Source organism: Chiloscyllium punctatum, chromosome 46, assembly GCF_047496795.1.
Source record: "Chiloscyllium punctatum isolate Juve2018m chromosome 46, sChiPun1.3, whole genome shotgun sequence".
Lineage (NCBI taxonomy): Eukaryota > Metazoa > Chordata > Chondrichthyes > Orectolobiformes > Hemiscylliidae > Chiloscyllium > Chiloscyllium punctatum.
In genome coordinates, this window is record NC_092784.1 from 41161515 (window position 1) to 41181546 (window position 20032).

The 20032-nt window shown below is 44.4% G+C and overlaps 1 protein-coding gene across 1 annotated transcript in view; it reads right to left on the reverse strand.

Annotated features, from left to right (window-relative positions):
- The window catches only part of LOC140467974 (protein Niban 1-like), a 61846-nt gene that overhangs the window by 31150 nt on the left and 10664 nt on the right, over positions 1-20032 (reverse strand). The window contains exons 3-7 of the mRNA XM_072564073.1: positions 19640-19771; positions 19002-19116; positions 16340-16507; positions 13986-14101; positions 5427-5531 (exon numbers count right to left, since the gene is read on the reverse strand). Of these exons, the coding sequence (XP_072420174.1) occupies positions 5427-5531; positions 13986-14101; positions 16340-16507; positions 19002-19116; positions 19640-19771 (636 nt within the window). The remainder of the gene's footprint in view (positions 1-5426; positions 5532-13985; positions 14102-16339; positions 16508-19001; positions 19117-19639; positions 19772-20032) is intronic.

Consider the following 20032-nt stretch of genomic DNA (forward strand, 5'->3'; position numbering starts at 1 on the left):
AGAGATTTGTGAAAGTAGCTCCAGGGATGAGGAACTTCAGTTATGTGGACTGAATGAAGAAGTTGGTACTGCTTTCCTTGGAGAAGAGGCAAATTTGATACAGGTATTCAAAATTATGAGTGCTCTGGACAAGGTAGATTGAGATAAACAGTTCCTAATGGTGAAAGGATTGAGAAGGAGAAGATACAGGTTTAAGATAATTGCCTAAAGAATTAATGGTGACCCGAGGAGAGGCCTTCTCATGCAGCAAGTGTTTGGGATCTGCCTGAGAGTGTGGCAGGTTCAACTGAGGCATTGGAAAGAAATTGGATTTTATCAAAAAAAGAGTAGTGGCAGGGTTATAGGAACAAAGGGCAGCCAGACAAATCATTCATTTAGTGAGCCAATACAGACAAGCTGGGCTGATAGTCTCCTCATGGCCTGTGTCCAAACTGTGGTCTACCACACTCCTCTATTTCGATGCTAAACCAACCAGCTTGTCTATAATAATTACAGTGGCATGTTTACCAACATCAATGTGGGTCAGGACAGGGTATTTGGTGAAACATGTGAAGTTTCCCACATGCGTTTTAAAATCTTTTCCTGATCTTGACCCATGGCTCAGTTTTCTCAGCACAGTGCTAACCAGCACCTGGAGTCTTTCCCTAAATATATCCTCACTTGGTCCCTGTCATTATCTTGATTAGGTCATAAAACAATCACAAGAAACTGAAACATAAGGATTTGAACGAACCAGAGAGGTTGTAACCTAGACTCAGGCTCTCAAACCATTGGGCCACACTACTCAATGACCCATTATGTGTCTCCAAATATCAAAATCTTTCCCTCAGGTTTCTCCAATTTGTTCCTCATCCTGACTTAGTAGCCCACCACCCCCTGTAGAGGGGCCAATTGTCCACGACTTTACACGACCACATTGTTTTGGAGGTGGTTTGCCCACATCTTTACCCCCAAGGTTTCTGTCATATATTTTTGACATCTGTCTTTCCACACGAGCAGTATAGAGATATCCTTGTAAACAGTGATCAGCACTGCTGCCTCATAGTGCCAGGGACCTGGGTTCAATTCCATCCTTGGGCAACTAGTCTTTATGGAGTTGCACATTCTCCACGTGTCTGTGTGGGTTTTCTCCCACAGTTCAAATATGTGCAGGCCAGGTGGATTGGCCATGTTAAATTGCCTGAAATGTCCAGGGATGTGTAGGTTAGTTGCATTATCCATGGGAAATGCAGGGTTACTGGGACAGGGTGGGGCTAGGTGGGATGCTCTTTAGTGAGTTGGTGAGCTGAATGGCTTGTTTCAGCACTGTAGGGATTCTATTCTAACACCAACTGCCATGGTGATATTTTTAGGCTGGGCTGACTGGGGGATTACAGGGGGAGGGGTGTTCATTGTCAAAAATGGAGTCACAAATATTGCACGTGTAAAACAGCATCGATCTCAAGAGCAATTGGAAGTGTAATGGATAGCAAACAAAGTTACCTCAGAGTACAATGACCTTGATCACATCAGCCAATGGGCCGAGGAGTGGCAGATAGAGTTTAATTTAGATAAATGTGAGGTGCTGCATTTTGGAAAGGCAAATCAGGGCAGGATGCATACACTTAATGGTAAGGTCCTGGGGAGTATTGCTGAACAAAGAGACTTTGGAGTGCAGGTTCATAGCTTCTTGAAAGTGGAGTCTCAGGTCGATAAGATAGTGAAGAAGACATTCTGTATGCTTTCCTTTATTGGTCAGAGCACTGAGTGGAGGACTTGGAACGTCATTTTATGGTTGTACAGGACATTAGTTAGGCCACTTTTGGAATACTGCATTCAATTCTGGTCTCCCTAATATAGGAAAAATGTTGCAAAACTTAAAAGGGTTCAGAAAAGATTTACAAGGATGTTGCCGGGGTTGAAGCTATAGGGAGAGACTGATTAGGCTGAGGCTGTTTTCCCTGGAGGATATGAGGCTGAGGGGTGACCTTATAGAGATTTATAAAATCAAGATAAAATCATAGATACGGTTAATAGACACCCCTTTTTCCCCGAATCCAAAACTAGAGGGCATAGGTTTTAAGGTGAGAAGGGAAAGATTTAAAAGAAACCTAAGGGGCAACACTTACAAACAGAAGATGGTTCAGGAAATGAGCCACCAGAGGAAGTGGTGGAGGCTAGCACAATTATAGCATTTAAAAAGCATCTGGATGGGTATATGAATAGCAAGGGTTGAGAGGGATATGACCAAGTGCTACCAAATAGGACTAGATTAGGTTAGGATATATGATCAGCATGGATGTGTTAGACTGAAAGGTCTGTTTTTGTGCTGATTCTAAGTAAAATGATCTTTAATAGTCATATTTTGCACAATTGTGTAGCCAAATGAACATTTGCTTGAGGTACAATTAGTCTCACATTTCGATCTGTAGGTGACTCATCAGGCTGGATTATTTATGTTCTCACATAGTCATAGAGTCATATACCACGGAAACAGACCCTTCGGTCCAACCAGTTCATGCTGAACATTAATCCCAGACTAAACTACTCCCACAAGCTTGTGCTTCGTCCATATTCCTCCAAACTTTTCCAGTTCATGAACATATACAGATGTCTTTCAGATGTTATAATTTTCCTGCAACCACCGCTTTCTCTGCCAGCTCATTCCATAAATATACCTCCCTTTGTGTGAAAAAGTTAGCCCTTAGGTCCCTTTAAATCTTTCCCCTCTCACCTTAAACCTATGCCATCCAGTTTTGACTCCCCTGTCCTGGGGAAAAAGACCTTGGTTATGCCCTTCATTATTTTATAAACTGCAATAGGGTTACCCCTCAGAGAGGGAGCATGCAATTTTCTCTGGTGCACGTGAGACTTTCTCGTTCAGTTAGTGCCACAGGGGCTAGAGTACAGTATCATCTCCCAGAATCACATTTTAATTCAATTAAGTTTCCTAGGGGACTTTGTTTTCCCTTTAAAGGATTATCCATTATTAATTTGGCTTTACTTGTCTTTATAAGTTCTTAAAGTAGTGTCAAGAGAATCATAGAATCACACAGCACAGAAAACGGACACTTTGGCCCAATCAATCCATGCCAACCATTTCTCCAAACTGAACTAGTACCCCTGCCTGCACTTAGCCCATATCCCTCCAAACCTTTCCTCATCATGAATGTATCCAAATGTCTTTTAAACGTTGTAACTGTACCTGCATCCACCACTTCATCTGGAAGTTCATACCACACATGAACCACTCTGTGTAAAAATGTTGCCCCTCACATCGACATGGTTTCCTCCGGTTTCGTCCCACAGTCCAAAGATGTGCAGGTTTGGTGGATTGGCCATGCTAAATTGTTCATAGTGTCCAGGGATATGAAGGGTTACAGGGATGGGGTAGGGGGTATGGGTCTGGGTGGGATGCTCTTCGGAGGGTCAGTGTGGACTTGATGGGGTGAATGGCCTGCTTTCACACTGTAGGGATTCTATGAAATGCAAGTCCTTCTTTCTTTATGTTGGCTAGAGACCACCTGAACTGGTCAGCTCCTTAACTGGATTCACTAATTGGATTTGGAATTCAATCACAGGCAATAACTGCCTTAGAACATTGGCACATCACAGTGAATCCCAGAAAAGCGATTTTGTCCAACAGGTTTCATTATTTTCTTATGCTTTAACTGAGTCATGAAATGAAGGGAATAACTGCTGCGGCAGCACAGCTAAGGACATAATCGAATGAGAAATCTGAAACATGATCCACTCGGCAAAGAGGAAAGGAAATTTTGTGAACTGTGTGGAATGCAGTAGAAGCTAAGTTCCTCAGCCTTTTGGGAAAATAAACTGAACACGTGGCAAAATAGAGTTACGACAGAAAAGAGCAGAGGAGACTGACAAGAGCTGGCAATGGAAAAGAAGTTCAGTAATTTCAGGCAGATGTCTGAACCACTCATCAGCAAGTTTCACAACAGAGGCTAAAGGGGCGTGAAAAACAGGGGAGAGTTGGAAAAGGTGCAAAAAGGAAGCCCAGGGACAGAAAGAGAGTGGGACTGATACACTAAGGCAAAGAGAAAGAGCACACACAGGAATAGGACAGGGCGAATGACAGACAGGGAGGGAGTGACAGGGCAAAAAGGGAGGCAATTGAGATAGAGAAAGACATTGGTGGCTAGAAAGGAAGAGGTGACATGGTGGTTCGTGGTTAGCACTCCTGCCTCGCAGCACCAGAGACCTGGCTTTGATTCTACTCTCAGGTGAATGTCTGTGTGGAGTTTGCATATTCTCCCCGTGTCTGTGTGGATTTCCTCCGGTTGCTCAGGTTTCTTCCCACAGTCCAAAGATGTGTAGGTTAGGAAGTATTGGCCATGCTAAATTGCTCACAGTGTCCAGGAATGTGCAGGCTAGGTGGATTATTCATGGGAAATGCAGTTCCAGGGTTGGGGTGGCAGGGGCGGGGATGTGGTGGTGGTGGGGACCTGGGTGGGAAGGTCTTTGGATGGTTGGTGTACTTGATGGGCTGAATAGCCTGCTTCCACACTGCAGAGATTGAGACATGGGACTAGAGAGAGCGAGATATTGGGCAATAGAGGAGACAGCATAGAGTGAGAGAGGCATAGGGTGATAGAGAGAGATGGAAGTTCAGTGACAGATAAAAACAGGGAGATATAGAGAGAATCAAGCACTAAAAGAATAAGGGACAGAGACAGTGATGAAAGGGGAAATATTGAGTGAGAGAGGAGCATAGAAGGAGGGAAAAAAGGACAGAGACATGAAGAAAAATGGTGACTGAGAGAAAGGGGAACAGGGAACAGACAGGAAAACAAAAATACAGTGAAGGAGAGAGTTAGAGAATGTCTCATGAACAGAGCATAGACAGTAAGAAAGAAACACTCACAATAAATGAGAAAGACACAGAGCCAAAGAGAGAGGGCCACGACAAAATAAATGAGTGAAAAGGGACTGAAGAGGTTGCATTATGGATTCCTAATCCAGAAACTCAGGCTCGTGACCTGGAGTCTGAATGGGGCAGATGGTAAAATTTGAATTCAATTAAAATCTGGAATGAAAAGCAAGCTAATGTAGCCATTATTATAAAGACCCGTTTGTTTCCCATGCCCCTTCAAGACGGAATTCTGCCATCCCTTACATGGCCTGGCCTACATGTTACTCCAGACCCACAGCAAATGTGGTCAACTCTTAACTCTGTCGAATAAGTTCAGAAAGGGCAATAAATGCTAGATCAGGCTACAGTGCCCACAGGTTAAAAAGGATAGATTGGGCATAGGCAGAAACAGAACGAGAGGAGAAATGGGTTTGACAGCATCGAGTGAAAGAAAGATAGAAAAAGGAGGTTTGGGTAGATGGAGAGACTTGAGGGTACGGAGATAACAAAGGACACAGAGCTGTAAAAACTGCAGAGAGCTTTTATTTTAACCTGTCGCTCAGGTAGTACTCACTTTCAGCCAGGTCTGTTTGCGTTTACTCTCTGGCCCTCGGATATGAGGTAGGAGCTGAGATTCCAACACAGGACACAAGTCCTCCATCACCATGTTACTCAGGATCTGGAGAGAGGTCAAATAACAAATTGACAAATGGAATGAGCATCACGTTGAGGCAGTTTACACTTTGCTTCCCTGCACTGAAGCTGGACAAGTGATTTGGTATGACAGCACGCTGAGCAGGGCACAGTGAAATGTTCTGGGATATGTTTGCCTGCTGTACACTGCCCTCAAAAATAGGTCATAAAGTCATATTCACACAGCACGGAAACAGACCCTTCTGCTCATCTCGTCCATGCCAACCAGTTATCCTAAATTAATCTAGTCCCATTAGCCAGCATTTGGCCCATATCCTTCTGAACTCTTCCTATTCATATTGCTATCCAAATGCCTTTTAAATGTTGTAATTGTACCAACCTCTACTACTTCCTCTGGCAGCTCATTCCATACATGCACTACCCTCTATGTGAAAAAGTTACGCTCAGGTCCTTTTTAGATCTTTCCCCTCTCACCTTAGACCTATGCCCTCTAGTTTTGGACTCCCCTACCCTGGGAAAAAGACCTTGGCTTTTCATCGTATTCATGTCCTTCGCTATTTTATAAATCTCTATAAGGTCATCACTCAGACTCCGACCCTCCAGGGAAAATAGTCCCAGCCTCTCCCCATCCTTCTAAATCTTTTCTGCGCCCTCTCAAGTTGAATAACATCCTTCCTCTGGAAGGGTGACCAGAATTGTATGCAGTATTTTAAAAGTGGCCCAACCAACGTGGAGTACTGCTGGAATATGATATCCCAACTCTTGTATTCAATGCACTGACCGATGAAGACAAGCGTACCAAACACCTTCTTCACTACCCTGTCTACCTATGACTCCACTTTCAACGAACTATGCATCTGCACCCCTTGGTCTCTTTGTTCGGCAGCACTCCCCATTTACTGTATAAGCCCCGCCTTGATTTGCCTTACTAAATGCAACACCTCACATTTACCTAAATTAAATTCCATCTGCCCATTTGATCAAGGTCCAGTTGTACTCTGCGATAACCTTCTTCACTGTCTATTACGTCACCAATTTTGATATCATCTGCAAACTTACTAACCATACCTCTTACAGTCACATCCAAATCATTTATATTAATGACAAAATGTAGTGGACCCAGCATTAATCCTTGTGGTACACCACTGAACTCAAGCCTCACACAAGAGATTGCCAAGCTGCTTAGTAGGGCAGAAAAGCTCATGTATTTTCTGCATAGTTTATATCGAAGAGAAGGAGTCCATAAATAGACTCCAAAGAAGGTTAAACAGCTGCCCCACCCAGTTTACAGCAGAGTGCTACCTATTGGACATAAATACCAGGACATTGAGCTATTATATCTAACCCAGTTCTTTGGTCACTGAAAGCAAGAAAGGTTTGAAATCACAGCAGGTCAGGCAGCATCCATGGAGAATGGACAAGCTAATGTTTTGACTCTAGGTGACCTTTGGTCACTACTCGCTAGAGCTGTCTTGTGTGAACTGGAGATGAAGGACTTGCGGCAATGTCTCTAGCTTTGTAATGAGAAAGACATTCAACAGTAATTGGTTCAAATCCCACAATGGCAGATGGTTGGTGAAATAACTCCACAAGATGCCAGTATCCTGTCACTGAGTCACCCTATATTTGCATGTGGAGAATCCTTTACACTCAGCCATCTCTCAGAGTGAGCAGGATGTCTGACACGTGTGACGATGCTGTCATTTTAAAGAGTTTATTTTGTTCTTGGTTTTTTTTGAAGAGAGGTCAGAAAGGCAGAGGTGTTGAAGGGTCTAGTTTAACAATGGAAGGGGAGTGGCCAGTTCTCCCAGTTCAGGCTTTTTTTAGTTTGTTTTTAGCTGTAGCAGTCACTAGATGTATGAGTCCAGGGGAGTTGCAAGCTTCAGTAAAGAAGGGCAGCACTGCTGCCTCACAGTACCAGAGACCCAGGTCCAGTTCCAGCCTCAGGCAACTGTCTGTGTGGAGTTTGCACCTTCTCCCCTGATCTGTGTGGGTTTGCTCCGGTTTCCTCACACAGTCCAAAAAAAATGTGCAGGTTAGGTGAATTGGCCATGTTAAATTGCCCATAGTGTTAGGTGAAGGGGTAAATCTAAGGGACTGGGTCTGGGTGGGTTACTCTTCGGAGGGTCGGTGTGGACTTGTTGGGCCGAAGGGCCTGTTTCCACACTGTAAGTAAAGTAATCTAATCTAATTCCTCTGACTTTCTTCTGAAATCTCTCTTTGGATGTTGTTCTCTCCTGCCTGTAAGAATCCATGTTTGAATTTACCTTTTTGACAAAGGGTCTGTTTATGGGATGTTACTGAATTAGAACAATTACTTAGTAATAGTTACTGTATTGGGTCCATTAAGTTTTCCAATAATTAAGCCAATCTAAATTCTGCTTTCTTTTATTCATGTTTCAACTGCAGTGTTTAAATAAATTCTGTTTACTTAGAGCTGAGTGGTTTAACCAGCTGCATCACAGCTGGAACACCCACTACATATCTGCCTTTAACATAGGAAAAGGTTAGGATCTAAGCTACCTTCTTAAAATACTTTGAGAGGGTCTGGCCTGGTCTATATCACACTCTTGTTTATATCTGTCAGCCATGGCTCCCCGATTGGACCAGGTCAACAGCCCAATCAGGGAACTCATATTCTATGACAGTTACCTGGCTGACCTTCTTACATTCACCACATCTCTCCCTGACTAAGTCCAGGGATCTGTTCTTTTTCTTGTTGCCTTTTCTGGTGCGTTTTTTCACTGAGTCTGGTTCCTTGGCCTCAGATACAGGTGGCGTCTACCAGACTGTAGCCTGTCTCTTGCGCCTGGGGCATCTCGGAAGAAAATTGTCCTCTTCTTCAGACAGTAAAGACGTTGAGGCTGTGACATCCACCGTGTCCATCTCAGACTTGAGGTTTCTTTGATGCTAGACAGATGGGGAGAACCATAGGTTCAGTCAGCCTATCCAGCTATTCTTAGGGGCCGGGTACATTTTGATCCTGTCCCATTTGTGAGGTTGCAGCTTTCAAGTGGTCCACATACCTGTTCAGGGCCACCTCACGAACTGAACTTATACTTCACAGGACCTGGCCTTGCATTGATTATGCCTCTTACCCATGCAGGGCCATTCCATGGTTTCTACAGCAAACTTTGTCCTCTGAAGTAAATTGTCTCTCTCCCCTAGAGGAATATTGTGTCAAGAATTGGCATTCCTGATTCCATTTAACCCCTCCACCTCTACCTCGCCAAGGTCCAGGAAGATCAGATTTAACCTAGTGTGGAGTCTTTTCCCCTTTAGCAACTCTGCTGGACCCATCCTTGTAATTGCTTTATGGTTGGTCTGATAATCAAACAGGAACTGGGACAGTTTGGTCTCTGGTGAAGCTGTTGAAAAGAGTGATACTGGAAGACACAGCCAGTCAGGCAACATCCGAGGACATTTGAGGCATAAGCCCTTCATGCGGAGAGTGGAGGGAAGGGGGCTGAGAGATAAATGGGAGGGTGAGGGTGGGACTGGAGGGAAGGTAGTTGTGAAGGTGATAGGTTACTGTGTTTTTCTGCACCACATGTTTCAACTCTGATCTCCAGTATCTGCCATCCTCACTTTTCCTATCCAGTGAAGCTATAGGCTGTTTCTTTTAGCCTGGCTTCAAACTTTGGACTGCTCTTTCTACCAAACCATTGGATAATGGATGGTATGGAATTGTCCATATATGCTAAATTTCATTTGACTTTAAGAAATACTCAAATTTCCTGCTGGTAAATGATGGCCTGTTGTCTGTGACCAGCACTTCCGGAAGATTGTGTACTGCAAAAGATAGTTGCAGTTTTTCTATTGTCATTGCCATTTTTGACAAATGAACTCTATCTGGGAACAGCCATTCTGAGTGGGCATCCACAATGGCTAAGAACATTGAGCACATGAAAGGACCAAGGTAGTCGATGTATATCCGAGTCCGGGTTTACCCGGCCATTTCCACATATGTAAGGGAACTGCCAGAGGGTAATTTTCCCTTTGTTGGCACTCTGGGCACTGCCACATCAATGCAGCTATGTCTGCATTCGATCCTCTTCACCAGCCTTAACTTCTTGCCATGCTTTTGGAACCAGCATCTGGCTGAATTCCTTTTCTTGGGATAATAACTCTTGCTCCCCATAACAAAGTCCTCTACAGTGAGCTGGTCTCACTGGATTTCAGAAAGGTTTCATTTCTGATTGTGATGACCCTTTTGTTTTCCCCATCACTACTAGCTGTTTTACTTTTGCTAGGATCAGATCATTTTGTGTCCACTGTTGGATATTGTCAGCGATGTCCAGATAGTTTAAAACCAGGAGGCCTGTGACCAGTGGGGTGTCACAAGGGTCAGTGCTGAATCCACCAATTTTAGTCATTTATATAAATGATTTGGATGCGAGCATAAGAGTTATAGATAGCAAGTGTGCAGATGACACCAAAATTGGAAGTGTAGTGGACAGCGAAAAAGGTTGCCTCAGATTACAACGGGATCTTGATCAGATGGGCCAATGGGCTGAGGAGTGGCAGATGGAGTTTAATTCAGATAAATGCGAGGTGCTGCATTTTGGGAAAGCAAATCTTAACAAGACTTATACACTTAATGGTAAGGTCCTAGCAAGTGTTGCTCAACAAAGAGACCTTGGAGTGCAGGTTCATAGCTCCTTGAAAGTAGAGTTGCAGATAGATAAGACTGTGAAGAAGGCGTTTGGTATGCTTTCCTTTATTGGTCAGAGTATTGAGTACAGGAGTTGGGAGGTAATGTTGTGGCTGTACAGGGCATTGGTTATTGCGTGCAATATTGGTTATTTTGGAATATTGCATGCAATTCTGGTCTCCTTCCTAGCGGAAGGATGTTATAAAACTTGAAAGGGTTCAGAAAAATTTACAAGGATGTTGCGAGGTTTGGAAGATTTGAGATATAGGGAGAGGTTAAATAGGCTAGGGCTGTTTTCCCTGGAGCGCGGAGGCTGAAGGTGACCTTATAGAAGTTTATAAAATTATGAGGGGCATGGATATGGTAAACAAGGTCTTTTCCTTGGGGTGGGGGAGTTGAGAACTAGAGGGCATAGGTTTAAGGTGAGAGGGGAAAGATATAAAAGAGATCTAAGGGGGCAACTTTTTCATGCAGATGGTGGCGTATGTGTGGAATGAGCTGCCAGAGCAGCCTGGTGGAGGCTGATACATTTGCAACATTTAAAAAGCATCCGGATGGGTTTATCAATAGGAAGGGTTTGGAGGGATATAGGCTGGGTGCTGCCAGGTCGAACTAGATTGGGTTGGGATATCTGGTCGTCATGGACGAGTTGGACCGAGGCGTCTGTTTCCATGCTGTACATCTCTATGACTCTATTAGCAGCACCATCACTGGTGTTTCTGCCAGTGGGAGACAGCTCAAGGCATCCACATTTACTACCTAGTCTCCTGGATGGTGTTCCAACTTGCAATTGTATGCACTTTGAATGAAAACCCCTCACTGAATTCAGCCTGAAGTCTTGTCCTCTTTGAGTAAGCCTCTTTGATAAACAGGCATTTGCAATCTGTTACAATTACAAATTTACGTTCATAAAGGTATTGGTGAAACTTACTCACTGCCAAATCTTCCTTCTGTATCTGAACATATTTACACTCTGCATCAGCCAAAGTCTGAGAAGTATGCACTATTGGGTGTTCCTTTCCATTGGGCCATCTGTGAGCCGACACTACCTCAGTGCCATACGGGAAGGCATTACATTTTGCTTGAGATTGTAACTGCTTTGTCACTTCTCTAAAAGTTACATCTTGGCTACAAGGTAATTTCCAAGAAGATGTAAGGGTGCCAGAATGGAGGCCAGTTTATGTATGAACACTCCACCAATCCAAGAACAGATGAACGTTCCTGTACAGATGTGGTAACCTGGGCATGTTTGATCTCCTTCACTTTATCTTCCAACGGGTGTAACCCAGTTTTGTCAACTAAGTTGCCCAAGCAGATACTTGGGGTGCCTGTAACACACATATTTCCATCCTAAGATGTACACCTGCCTGGGAGAAATGCCGAAGGACTATGTTCAAGTTCTCTAAGTGCTCTTTATTGGTCTTCCCTGTTATTAGCATGGGTGTCGTTGGGTAGAATGATCTCCATCATCTGCTGAAAAATGGCACAGGCTGATGATACCCCAAATGGCAGTCTTGTATATTGGTTCAAACCTTTATGGGTATTAACTATTGCATACTTCTAGGAATCCTCATCGAACTGCAACTGCAGTTGTACATGGCTCATTTCCAGCTTTGTGAAGGATAGCCATCCCTGCCAGCTTTGTGTATAAATCCTCTACGTGACAGATCAGGTGTTTATCCAGCTACAAAAAGCGGTTTACCTTTTGTTTAAAATCCCCACAAAGGTGAGCTTATCTATTGAGCTTTGCAGTTGGTATGACCAGTGCTCCCATTCCACAAACTGATGATTTGATGATTCCTTCGTTTCCCAGTCTTCTGCCTCTGCAGTAAGGTAAACGGCTTTACAGAATCATGGAATTGCTTCCTGGTCAACATGGAAGGTGGTCTTAGCTCCTCTGATAGTCCCTAGACCTTCCTGAAAATCTTCCAGGTAATTAATTAGGACTTCACTCAGGCCATCTTCTGATTGAGAAATGTTGAGCTACTGAGGTGAATTTTCCTCAACCAATTTCGCCCTGTCAAACTTGGGCCCAAGCCTTATTGTACCACAACTAGTAAATGCCCCAACTGCTTCTCTTAAGAGACTACAACCAAAGTTGTACCCTTAATCTGTCAAGGTTCCCTGCTATAGGTTCTCAATCTGGTTGAGCTTTTGAGTGATCATAAGGATTGGAGTCCAGAGTGAATGTGAGTAAAGACTGATCTGCGATCACTGATATAGCCACACTGGTATTGACTTCCATGACTCAGTGGTGAGCACTCATCGCTGAATCAGAAAATTATTTAAATTTTACTCCATAAAACAGGCCACAATGTGTAATGAAGGCTGACTGAAGGCACAGCTTCAAAGTCCCACCTGCTGTGCAATCTCTGAACAGATTAACTAGAAAAATGAGCAATGCCAGTCAGACTCCAGTGTCATTGTCCAAAGTGCTGTCTTCCTTTTAAAGACTAAAAATCCACAAGCGTTCAAGAAAAAAACACTCCTGCAAAATCATCTACAATAGATTTGGTATGGCGATGTAGGGATGACTAGAAAGCATCTCCCCTGCTGAAAGTGCTGAAATCTTAAATGGCTGGTGTTCCAGAGGAAGACAAGGAACAGATCAACAGGATGATAATCGTTTTGTTCAGTCACCTGAATATTCAACATAGAACATAGAACATAGAAGAACACAGCGCAGTACAGGCCCTTTGGCCCTCGATGTTGCGCCGATCCAAGCCCACCGAACCTACACTAGCCCACTATCCTCCATATGCCTATCCAATGCCCGTTTAAATGCCCATAAAGAGGGAGAGTCCACCACTGCTACTGGCAGGGCATTCCATGAACTCACAACTCGCTGAGTAAAGAATCTACATCTGTCCTATACCTACCACCCCTTAATTTAAAGCTATGCTCCCTCGTAATAGCTGACTCCATACGTGGAAAAAGGTTCTCATGGTCAACCCTATCTAAACCCCTAATCATCTTGTACACCTCTATCAAGTCTCCCCTAAACCTTCTTTTCTCCAATGAGAACAGCCCCAAGTGCCTCAGCCTTTCCTCATACGATCTTCCTCCCATACCAGGCAACATCCTGGTAAACCTCCTCTGCACCCGTTCCAGTGCCTCCACATCCTTCCTATAGTATGGCGACCAAAACTGCACACAATACTCCAGATGCGGCCGCACCAGAGTCTTATACAACTGCAACGTGACCTCAGGACTCCGGAACTCAATTCCTCTACCAATTAAAGCCAGTACGCTATATGCCTTCTTCACTGCACTATTTACCTGGGTGGCAACTTTCAGAGATCTGTGTACATGGACACCAAGATCCCTCTGCTCATCCACACTACCAAGTATCCGACCATTAGCCCATCTTTTTATTACTCATACCAAAGTGAATCACCTCACACTTAACCACATTGAACTCCATTTCCCACCTTTCATGTGATTCAAGATATGTGATTCTCAGTAAATGTCATCCTTCAGTATGGAGACATCCAATAAATAGCAAGGCTGAAGTCCTGCCTGCTCTCTCAACTGGATGTTGAAGATCCCTTTGAAGAAGAACCCTGAATTCCCTCCAATGCCTTAGCCACTATTGGTCCTAAACTGAACCTCCATAAGGCTGCAGGTTTATCACTTTGCTGTGTGTGTGAGCTTACTGCACTAAACTGATTACTGTGCCTGTCACAAAATGAAGTATTGAATTTACTGAAAAATGCTTTGGGGAATCCTGAATCCATGTAAGTTGCTATACAAGTGAAAACTTTTCTCTCACAGCAGCCACAGATGCCATCGTGAAGATAGTTAAAAATTGGTCGATAACATTACCTCTGTCTCTGAACCGAAATACAAGTCACAGATTCCGTACTGCCCTTTCTGCATCCTGCATACTCGCACGGCTTCCAGGAACGCCCGAACTTCAAAAGAATCCTTTCTGAAGAGCACTATGATGAAAATAGCACCGTCATGTCGTCAAATTGTGAAAACTATTATCTATTTTTATTTTACACAAGCACTGCTAAAGTTCCCTCTAAATAGACTGCAGAATTAGATACAGAGTAAAGCTCCTTCTACACTCTCCCCATCAAACACTCCTAGGACAAGGACAGAGCGGGATTAGATATAGAGTAAAGCTTCCTCTACACTGCTGCCCCCGCTCCCCCCCGCCTCCCCCCCCCCCCCCCCCCCCCCCCCCCCCTCAAACACCCCTCAGGACATGGATAGCACAGGATTAGATACTGAGTAAAGCTACCTCTACATTGTACCCCCATCAAACACCCGCACCCCCCAGTACAGGGGCAGCATGGGTTTGAAAAAGAGTAAAGCTTCCTCTACACTGTACCCCCCATCAAACTGTCCCAGGACAGGGACAACACAGGGTTAAATATTGAGTAAAGCTACCTCTACACTGTCTCCAACGAAACCTCCCAGAACAGGGGCAGCATGGGGCTAGATATAGAGTTAAAGCTTTCTCTACATTTCTCCCATCAAATTCTCCCAGGACAGGGACAGCAAAGCATTGGATACAAAGTAAAGCTACCTCTACATTGTTAAAAATCACACAACACCAGGTTATAGTCCAACATGTTTAATTGGAAGCACACTAGCTTTCGGAGCGTCGCTCCTTCATCAGGTGATAGTGGAGGGCTCGATCGTAACACAGAATTTATAGCAAAAATTTGCAGTGTGATGTAACTGAAATTATACATTGAAAAATTGATTGTCTTGTTAAGCCTTTAAGCTTGTTAAACTCAAAGACTGCATGAATTTATGTAAAACTCTGTTATCTCACTTTTTAGATTAGAATCAATCTAAACATCAGGTCATAGACAGAGAACACAGGGGGCTAACACCTTTAACATATTGTCTAGCTATCACCATTGTTAACAGCTAACCCGAGAATGCAACTTAAAAAAAAGATTTTGTGATTTACACATGAAAGAAGTGAAACTATCACTGTATTCTAACAGATGAAAAGCTTAACAAGACAATCAATTTTTCAATGTATAATTTCAGTTACATCACACTGCAAATTTTTGCTATAAATTCTGTGTTACGATCGAGCCCTCCACTATCACCTGATGAAGGAGCGTCGCTCCGAAAGCTAGTGTGCTTCCAACTAAACCTGTTGGACTATAACCTGGTGTTGTGTGATTTTTAACTTTGTACACCCCAGTCCAACACCGGCATCTCCAAATCATACCTCTACATTGTCCTCATCAAACATTCCCAGGACAGGGAACTGCAAGTGGTTAGATACAGAGTACAGATCCCTCTATACTGTCCTCATCAAACACTCCCAGGACAGGGAACTGCAAGTGGTTAGATACAGAGTACAGATCCCTCTATACTGTCCTCATCAAACACTCCCAGGACATGTCTCCGGTTGACCCTCTGACTGTGTTTGGGGTAAACTGACATTTGTCCTGCTGCTACTTGAATCTCCTTTCATCAGGTTTCTGAGGAGTTGAGGGAGATGCCTTTCCCACCGCCTCACTACAGCCTGGGTTTAAACCTGAACAGATCCTGAGGTGCTGCTGAACCATGTGGCCCTTGTCTTTGGGAGTGGGCTGTGGGTTTAATGCACAGAGGTTGAAGGATCAGAGCTGCAATGCTCATATAAGGGGAAACTGGTGTGAAAGAATGTGAGAGAAAAAGTCAGGTTACTACACGGATTGGATGAGCTGATCTAAAATGGGAGGAAGCTCTCGCAGATCATAAACACTGGCCTAGAATAGATGGGTCAAATGGTCTGTTTCAGTGCTGGAAACACAACTACATTGTATTGCCAACACCAAAACAGAGCTAATAACATTGGCTATTCCAGCCTCAGACAGACAATTCTGTAGACTCATCCCTGAGTCTGCTTCTTAAAAAAAAACTTATTTTTCTAATCCAACTGTTTAGTGGTGTTATTACAGATCTCTGGAGCTGGCAGGACTTGAACATGAGTCCTTTGGTCCAGTGGTAGAGACTACACCACAAGAGAGCCTTCCTGAGTCTGCTTCCTAAAGGGCTCAGGTGTTGAGTTCCAGTTGGGCAGGCCATTGCCTGTGACCAAGGGAACTCATCGAGCCCCACAAGGACATTAATACTTGATTCCACTTGGACATGCGTTACAGTGTAAAACCCACTTCAGGGAAGCGAGTTGGCAATGTGTCGGATGTTGCTAAGGTTTGTACCAGTGTTGAGGTGGCGAATTCCATCAGAGAGGAGTGCGCTCCAGTAGCGAAGGTCATCTGCAGTGTGGAAGCAGAGAATGAGGTGTGGGCGATAGGGGTGCCACAGGAACAGAGGGTGATCCGTCGGACAGTTTGTGTACTGTTCCTTCCAGTAATTATCTGCGACACCTAAAGGGGGACAGCCAACAAAGAAAGGTCTGCATTTAGATAGCGCCCCTTGTAAATTAAAGCAACCTGAAGCTCTTATTGAGTGTTCGTGTTAAAGGGCAGACCTCGAACGGCCCATACTGATCAGGGCCCTTGAGTTATATATAGACCAGAGTGGATGATGACTTATTTTCACAAAGCAAAATGCTGCAGACATCAGATGTCTGCCAGAGGCATTTTGAATACCCAGCAGGTCAGGGGGATAGAGAAATGCACCAAGTTAACTGGCCAGGAATGTCCGGAAACATTAACACCATTTTTCTATCCACCAATGTTGCCAGGCCTGCTAAGGATTTGCTGTTTGATTTCCACCCCGTTGTTCGGCACTAGAATTCCAATCCTCAGACTGTAACAGTGCAATTTAAAGTGGTGACTGAGCCAGTAACATAACTACTGCATTGCCAGGAAGCGACAGTAGTCACTGCTGCTTACTGAGCGTCTGATATATACACAAACCTTGGGGGTGTACCCCTTACACAGACCACAGTACCTACTTCTGACTCAACCCCTCTAGTCATGAGGAACATAGAGTTTTTGGGACTCCTCCTCTGAAGACTGCACAGTATGAACCACAACTTTGAGTATAGGAATTGGGATATTATATTGTGGTTGTACAGGATGCTGGTGAGGCCTCTTTTGGAGCACTGTATGCAGTTCTGGTCATTCCTGCTGTATGAAGGATATTTTTAAATTGGAGAGGGTTCAGACAAAACTTACCAGGATGTTGCCAGGAATGGAGGGTTTGAGTTAACAAGGAGAGGCTGGACAGGCTGGGACTTTTTCACTTGAGCGTGGGAGGTTGAGGGGTGACCCTATAGAGATTTACAAAATCATGAGGGGTATAGATAAGATGAGTGACAGGTGTCTTTTCCCTAGGATGGAGAATTTCAAGACTAGGAGCTATACTTTTAAGGTGAGAGGTTACAGATTTTAAAAAAGACACGAGGGGCAACATTTTTATTCTGAGAGTGGTTCGCATGTGGAATCAACTTCGAGAGGAAGTGATGAATGCAGATAAATTTGCAATGTTTAAAAGACATTTTAGGTAAGTACATGAATAAGAAATGTTTGGAGGAATATGGGCCAATCACAGGCAGGTGAAACTAGCTTAGTTTGGGATAATGGTCGGCATGGACTGGTTGGACCAGAGGGTCTGTTTCCACGCTGTATGACTCTGTGACTTTATAAATTATAATCAGAGATCCAGCACACTTACAAAGAAATGTTCTTGGGATGTGGGCATTGTTGGTCTGTCTCTAACTGACCTTAAGGAGGTGCTGGTGTACTGCCCTTCTTGAAGTCACAGTCTACTTTTATTTTTCTTTCTGTTCATTCGCAGAATGTAGGCATCAGTGGCCAAGCCAGCATTTATTGCCCATCCCTAATTGCCCAGAGGGCAGTTAACATTGTTGTGGGTCTGGAGTCACATGTAGGTCAGACCAAGTAAGGAAGGTGGTTTCCATTCGTAAAGGACATGAGTGAACCAGATGGGTTTTTCCAACAATTGACAATGCATTAATGGTCACCATTAGATTCCTAATCCCAGATTTTTAAAAAAAACTGAATTCAAACTCCACCTTCTGCCAAGGCAGGATTCAAGCCTGGGTCCCCAGAACATTACCTTATTCTGGATTATAGTCGAACAATAATAACACAAAGCCATTGCCTACCCCATTTGGCTACCTACAATGCCATTAGGGAGGGAATTCCAGGATTTTAAACCAGCGACAGTGAAGGAACAGGGATATATTTCCAAGTCAGGTTAGTAAGAATCTTGGAGTTGAATCTGAGTGGGTGGAGTTCCCACGTACCTGCTGCCCTTGTCCCTCTAGATGCCCTGGAAGGTCCTGCAGATGGTACACACTGCTGCAACAGTGATAGGGGCAGTGAGGGTGGCTTGCGTTTTGTGCCTTACACTGTTCTGGAATCATCTGAGCATCTCTCCCTGACCCCTTACAGCCTCACCAAGAAGGCCCATTACTCCTTACCCTCATCCTCACCATCCCAGAGGAGACGGTGACATAGCAGTATCCTGTCTGGAAAAGTACTTCCAGAGGCCCAAGCTAATATGCTGGGAATATGGGTTCAAATTCAAAGATGGCACCAAGCGGAATTTAAACTCAATTAATTAAAAACATGAAGCCAGTCTCAAAAATTATCACCTGGTGCTGTTTTAGAAACCTATCTGGTTCAATAATCCCCTTTAGGGGTGGAAATCTACTGTCCTTAATCAGTCTGACCTACATGTGACTCCAGATCTGCTAAATGCGAGTGACTGCTCTTTGACAACAAGCCCCTCAGTACAAGGGTCATAAATGTTAGTTCATGAAACATCCCATGAGCAAAGGATCCTGGGATGGACAATTGGTGGGCTCACACTCTGTGACTGATAACGAGACTAAATTGTGAGGTGGAATTAGCTCCATGGCCCTCACCAGCCATTCCACACCCTCACCATTGAAGTGTGGCCAGGTCCGTTGGAGGGTTTCAGTATATTCTGTTACTGAGGTCAGCACAACAAACCCTGATAGGAGCACGGTGTCTTCTGGTTTTAGTCCTCTCTGTTCAGCCTGGAATATATTGCAACAGAATGTTGGTAAAAAAAAATTAACACCCTTCCAACATTGCAACAATACTCTCAAGCAATGCTTGGTCAAATGAACATGGCACCCACTCTCTCGCCACCGACCCAGACACACAGTCCCCTCCCATCCCAGACATTCACTCCCCCAGCATCTCAGACTCACACTTCTTCAACATTCCAGACCCACACTCCCCCAACATCCCAGAAACACGTTCTCTTCCTGTCCCAGACCCACACTCTCCACCCCCCCACCTTCATTCCAGACACACATTCCATCACGCGAGACATATATTCCCCCACTCCCACTCCATTTCCAGAAACACACTCTCCCACCATTCCAGACAAAGATTCCCTTATCCTCCCAGACTCCTACTCTGCCATCATCCTAGAACAACACATCCTCACCATTCCCAGACACACTCCCCCAGTGCAGACAGAAACCTTCCCCTACCCAGAAAAACACACCCGCCAGCCAGGAAGACTCAAACTGTATGAATAAAGTTTCCCACCTCTTTTGTTTCAAAATACTCCAAGTGGTAGCTGGCCTTCATGACAAAGTATCTCTGTTTCCACTTCCTCCTGGTGTCCACGTGTTGCAGCATGTGTCCCTGGGCAATCACCTCCTCACTGGCCCTGCATTCCTGAGAAGATGGAGTGATGAGTGAGGAGCTAGAAGGCTGCCAATGGAGGGGATATCTATTCTGGAAGTGTCACTGCATGGTGGGGGGGCAGTGTCATGGAATTTGCCCATTCTCCCTGTGTCTGCGAGGGTCTCCTTCGGGTCCAAAGATGTGCAGGTTATGAGGATTAGCCATGCTAAATTTCCCTATGGTGTCCAGGGATGTGCAGGCTAGGTGGGCTAGCCTTGGACGTTATAGGGTAGGGGGATAGGTCTGGGTGGG